Source organism: Octodon degus, unplaced genomic scaffold (genome assembly GCF_000260255.1).
Source record: "Octodon degus isolate 3935 unplaced genomic scaffold, OctDeg1.0 scaffold00222, whole genome shotgun sequence".
Lineage (NCBI taxonomy): Eukaryota > Metazoa > Chordata > Mammalia > Rodentia > Octodontidae > Octodon > Octodon degus.
This window is the reverse complement of record NW_004524798.1, coordinates 3509924-3516010: the sequence shown is the minus strand read 5'-3', so window position 1 is coordinate 3516010 and position 6087 is coordinate 3509924. Positions and strand designations below refer to the sequence as shown.

Sequence of the window (6087 nt, the reverse complement as noted above, 5' to 3'; positions counted from 1 at the left end):
TTGTCCAGAATCAGCTAACTACAGTAGATTGCAAAATCAAATGTTACCTTCTTTTGCATATGTGTAGCACTAACCATGACTTCGCACTGCCTTACCATCCTTCTTTTATCTTAACGATGGATTATTTACTTCTTCACTGTGCCTGCCACTATTTAAGTGTGTTTTTCCATGTAGGACAGGAAAGAGTTCTCACTCATCTTGGAGTTCACAGCACATGGACCGCTAACAGAAAATAAATTAGCAAGAGAAAAGCACACGAATTTATTTGATATATGCTTTACCTTGCCCAAGGGCTTTGAAATAAAGACTCAAAATCAGAACAGTCTATAGCGGGCTAACCAGATAGCTCAACGGATTAAAGTGCCTGCTTAGGCAGACACAGGAACTGGGATTCAGTCCCTGGAGTGCTGTGCTGGCCCTGCCCCCAGGGCATGCTAAGACATTGATTGAGACTGGGTATGGTGGTGGGCACCTGTAATCTCAGTGGTCGGGAGGCTGAAAACAGGAGGATCACTATGAGTCATATCTGTGTAATGAGACCCTGTAAACTCTACCAAATACATTAAAAAAAAAAAAAAAAAAAGAGTAGATTGTGTATTTAGGTGTAGGTTTGGGATAAAGAGCAGACAGTCATGGAGGAGTATAACTGGACAGAGGGGATACGATCTAATAGTGATAAACCAAAGGGGATGTGAAAAAAGCTTATTTGTTCTAATATTTCTTTGTCTTCAGAAAGAAGGATGTATGTAAATTAAGTGACCGTGAAACTTTTAAAAAGTTTAGTTCAAATAAGATTATATTCTTACTTTTGGGGGCACAGTACTAGAGATCAAACCTGGGGTTTCATGAACGCTAGGCAACCACTCTGCCACCCAGCTACTTTCCCCAGTCCCTTTAAGAAAAGCTTTGGGTTTCATTACATTGTTCAGGCCAGCCCCGAACTTAGAATCTTCTTTGTTCAGCATTCTACATAGCAGGTATTATAGGCATGTACCCAAATAGCTAGCTTATTATAGTAATTGTAAAAGCAAATAGAAACCTGGGGGGCCGGGGAGATAGCTCAGTAGAATAATCGCTTGCCTGGTGAGCACAAGGTCCTGAGTTCAATCCCTAGTACCTCAAAAAAATAAAAAAATCTATTTAAAAAAAGCTGGGATTTCTTGATACTTTGAAACATGCAGTAGATCCAAAATTGCACAGTACATAAATCTCAGGTATGTTGCTAATTTTTAAACATAGAGAACCATAGGGAAACAACTTTTGTTAAGTTTAAAACTTTTGTTGTAACTTATATACATTTACATAATGGCAAATATTTCTAGAAAAAATCTGGAATATTACATACCAAGCTATTAATAGTATTTGTCTCTGGAGCAGTGATTCTTGAGGAGTCGAGTGGTGTTTTTTTTCCCTTGGGATGGTTAACCATATCTACAAACAGTTTGGGTAGTAAATACTAGAACATTGCCTCCAAATTTTTAATCAGTAACAAAAGATACATCTTTAAAACTGTGTGAAAATTTTGAACATGTTTCTAAGTGACTCATGAGTCAAAAGCACTGCTAATAAATGTAAAAGATGTTCAGTCTCACTTGTAGTTCAGGGATTTCAAGTTAACAGAATATTATTTCACATTCAACATCTGATAAAAAAAATAGAACTGTAGAAAACCACAAATTCTGTTAATATAAAAAATAGGAATATTTATATGCTACTGGTATACATAGATTGGTGCAACCAGTTTCAAGAAAAATCCAACCATGTCTAGTAAGTTCATAATGTATATTACCTGTGACTCCTTTTTTGAAGTTTATACTGTACTATAGAGAAATAAGAAATCTTCATACAACTGTAAAAGAAGTCATGTATAATGTTTTGTAATTTTAGAAAACCTTATTGGAGTAACTATAAAAAAGGCCCATCAGTCAGAAAATAGTAAACAAGTTATGTCCATATAACCAGGTATCATTTATAATTAAAGTAAGTGAACTAGATTTGCAGATAGTATTGAGCAGTTGTTAAGTCATAAAGTTGAAATAAAAGAGAGTTATCCTTTTAGATTATGCTATTCATGTAAAAGTTTAAATGCACAGAATTAGAATACACATTATTGAGGACATATGTGCTTATAAAATAAATAACATCAGATTATGGACAGGAAGACACACCACCCTGACAGCAGTATTTATTGAGTAATAGAGAAAGAGTTGTAGAGAAACCTTTCAATTAAATGTGCAATTTTATTGTTTTTGAAATTTCTATATAAATTTCAAGCAAATACCAATGTGTATTTGATGATAGTGGAATATAAGTATAACTCTCAACCTGTTAGATATCAAATGTGCCAAGTTTGTGCCCCCCAAATACCTAAGAATGATTTCCAAAGAATAGTGAAGGTGAATAGTAGGAAAGTTTTATTGAGAGAGAGCTCCTGAGAGACAGGTGGGGTCCCCAAAAGAGGTTGTCATGGATGCCTTTGTCAGAGGTAATTTATATAGCAGAGCTACAATGTGGGTCCAACTTTAGCCAACTTGTAGGGTTATAAGTGTAGATACTGAGCTAACATTGATCCAATAGACAGACAAGGCACGTAGCAAGAGTATGTGGAAAGAATAGAGGCAGTTTCGAAAAGGGATGGGTCCAGATGCTCTAATTGCCTACCTGTACAGCCCATGCCTACCTGGATGCCCTGGACCAGGTGGTGCTACTTACAGTTATCTCGGGTCGATGTTTATCCCTTGGGGAAGGCATGTAGACCCGGCCTTCATCATGTGTAACTCCAACCAAAATTCTGGTGTTTTTCTTTCCTGCTGACCTCCTGAGACCCCAGTTCCTCTCTGCATGTTCATTTCTATCTAACTTACCTGCCTATAAGAATAGTAAATAAATGAACCTTCTATGTATTATTCTAGTTTTCATATTTGGGCCATTTTTAGATGGGAGAAAAAGCACACAGAAGCTCAAAATCATGATGCTATGGGCCGAGGCTGTAGCTCAACGGGGCGGTGCCTGCCTGGTGAGTGCAAGGTCCTGAGTTTGCTTGCCAGTACCAAAAACAAAACAAAACAATCCCCAGAAAACAAAGTTAGCATTATTATTCCATGTTATACAAGATGAATACTCCTGATTTTTTACAGAGCAGGTAGATGATGCTAAACTAAGCTTAAGAAACCTAAAAGAATGCCTCCCGATATTCTCTTTCTCCTGTCTCTTTCACTGTGCCCCAATTACATACCTGTGCATTAGCCGGTAGGTTTCATATATGCTTTGCTATACTATATCCTATACACTTTTGTGTTAATTAGGTGTACATAGCCCTGCTTTTAGAATAGGCTTCCTGGAATGTCAGCATTTCTAGCTGAAAACTGGTTGCTTCTCTGGCAGAGAGGGAGTAAACAAGGGAACACAGCTAGCAGTCTAGGAATTTTCATTCCTGAGTGGGAACCTTCTGCCTAACAGGAGAGCCTGACAGGGACAAGCGGAGGCTTGAGAAAGCTTAAGCGATGGCATCTGTGTGAGCCTACCCCCAATTTTAAATCAGTGCCTCTCAGTTTCCCTTTTGCTTTTTAAGGTAGGGTAATAACCAAAAACCATTCAGGTTCCAGAGTGTCCCTTGTAAGTCTGACTTTAAGAGGACTCCTTGTTGCTTTTCTTCTGCTAAGCCACGCCAACTAAGAAAGAGTTTGACTTCTGGTTCTAAAACTATGCACTCAATAAAAGGACCTTAGGGGGAAAAAATTGAGCTGGTGGTGGAATCATGAAGCGAATCTCTTCCGGTCACTTGGTCCATAAGCAGTCAGTAGATTCTCCTTGAGCAGAAAAGGGATGGGTCTCATTGAGGTTACTATTCCTAACACTGATTTTCTTCCCCACACTGTGTTAGAAAGAAAAGCTTCGGTCTTTGGTGATTAAAAAGAATCAATGCTGACCAGTCCTTTTCCTTCCAGGCTCTCAAGTACCTTGGTGTTCATCCCTCAGAAGACCAACAGCAAGCCCTGAGGCAGCACGTGCGAGCGGACTCAACGGGGACAGTGGCTTTTGGAGGTGATGTTAGGTTCTTCCAGTTTTATCACAGAAACTTGGAGAGAGATTTACTGTGACCTGTTTTCTCTTTAAGAGTGCCTGTTCTTTAGCAGGAAAGCTGAGAAGTTAAACCACTCGTACTTCAGGTTCCCGATGAGGACTCTGAGGGCTCCGCCAGAGGGACTAGCCTGGCGGGGTCAGCAGAATGGGCAGCCTCCTCGGAACCTCTCAGCTCCACAGCTCCGACATTGCAGCATACTCTACTGATCTGTTGCATCAATATCCCATAGGCAATAAGTCATATAGAGCATAGACATCCTAATCTCACTGCTGTGAGATGAATTCTAGTTCCTTTTTAACATAAATATTATTGTAGTGCTATATAATTCTTTTTTTTTTTTATTATAGGGAAGGATCTACAAGGTGTTCAGGGTCTCACTACTAGATCGGACTCGTAGTGATTCTTCTGTTTACAGCCTCCCAAGAACTGAGATTACAGATGCGTCACTGAACCCAGTCTCAGTCACCCTCTCAGTGCCCCTCAGAGGCAGGGCGGGCACGGCAGGCCTGAACCCTGGCCCCTGCGCCTGCTTGCAGGCGCTTTAATCCGCTGAGCCATTTGGCCTGCCCTAGTGCTATATAGACACTATACAGAGACAGCATAATGTGCCAGTTAAATTAATATTTGGCCTATTGATAAAATTTTTAATGGTTTCTCAGTAGCTGATATTACAAATCTTATGTTTTTTATCATATTTATTTATAAATCTGTATTTTTTTTAATGAAGCCGTTTTTGTTCCTTATCTTGGGATAAATCCCTACAAGGACTTTTGGTACATACTGTTAAATCCTTTTATAGAGATATTTGACATACCTGTTTATTCTACCTCGAGTAATATTGGAGTGGAACAATTTTTTCTATCCTTGACAACATTATTGCATTTCTGTTTATATGGTAGATGTGGTATTATATCATTTTTATACTATTTGTACTATTTTTTTTTTTAAATTCACCTTTTAGTTTGGTAGTGAGAGAAAAGGTATTTTGGGGCCTATCATCTCTTGAAAACCATGCCAAAATGGTAAGAGTAAGAAACTAGAATACCTTTATAAACCAAACACAGTATTTCAGGACAGAAAGTAGGTAATGAAAATACAGTGAGTGAGTTAGCGAGCAGAGGCAAGAAGAGCCCAAGCATCTGGTTTGACACTTGGCACTTGAAAGCACCAAACATTTTTAAAGTCGAGGCTTAGGCAGCACATCCGAGAGAAAATTTAGCAGTGTTTCTAAGGAGAATTCCACACACTGTGGTTCCCCTGACCCTTCCCAAGCAAGTCCAGCCTACCGCTCCCTAACACTGCCCTGGGAAACAGAGGTCTCTTTCCTTAGAAACTAAGCCAGAGAGATTATGGATGTACAGTCGCTAGCAGCAAGGGGCCAGGGGGGCGCACAGCTGAGTCATTACTCATCACAGACACCATGTGCTCAGTGAGATCTGCAGCCATGTTTCCAATCATAGGTGGCAGGGTGTGGGATTCTCTGTAAAGCAGCTGAACAAAATGTCAACGAGTGCACTGGGCCGCTCTATCATTTAATCTGCCACTTCATAAGGCAAGTTCTGTACATAGAATATCCAACTAATGTTTTTAGTGGCTTAATCTTAATTATAAACTGATAGCCAAGGGTTACCAGATATGGGGAAATCCTCCAACGTAAATTAGACAGAAAAAAGACCTCAGGTGAAAAAAAAGAATGAAAAGGTGAGGGAACACCAGAAAAGGTATGGTTGACATCTTTTAAAAGATAAATCAAGATAATGAATGCATTCATGAAATATCAGCACCAAGTTGTAAAATAAGAGCAATCGGGGAAATTTTGAAATGATTCTTGGAAATTAATACTATAATAGCTAAAATTCAAAATACTTAGGATACCTAGAGGAATAGGTCGCTTGTGGTATCTAAAGAAGCTGCTGCTTATTTACCAGGTGGTCTGGCCAACCTAAGATAATTGCACATTCATCTGTAAAATGGAGAGAAAACAAGGACCTCCCTGAGAAGAT

At 39.2% G+C, this 6087-nt stretch overlaps 1 protein-coding gene across 1 annotated transcript in view; it reads left to right on the top strand.

Annotated features, from left to right (window-relative positions):
* Stxbp4 (syntaxin binding protein 4) overlaps positions 1-6087 on the top strand; it is a 202920-nt gene that overhangs the window by 21535 nt on the left and 175298 nt on the right. The window contains exon 7 of the mRNA XM_023705486.1: positions 3948-4044. Coding sequence (XP_023561254.1) covers positions 3948-4044 — 97 coding nt within the window. The remainder of the gene's footprint in view (positions 1-3947; positions 4045-6087) is intronic.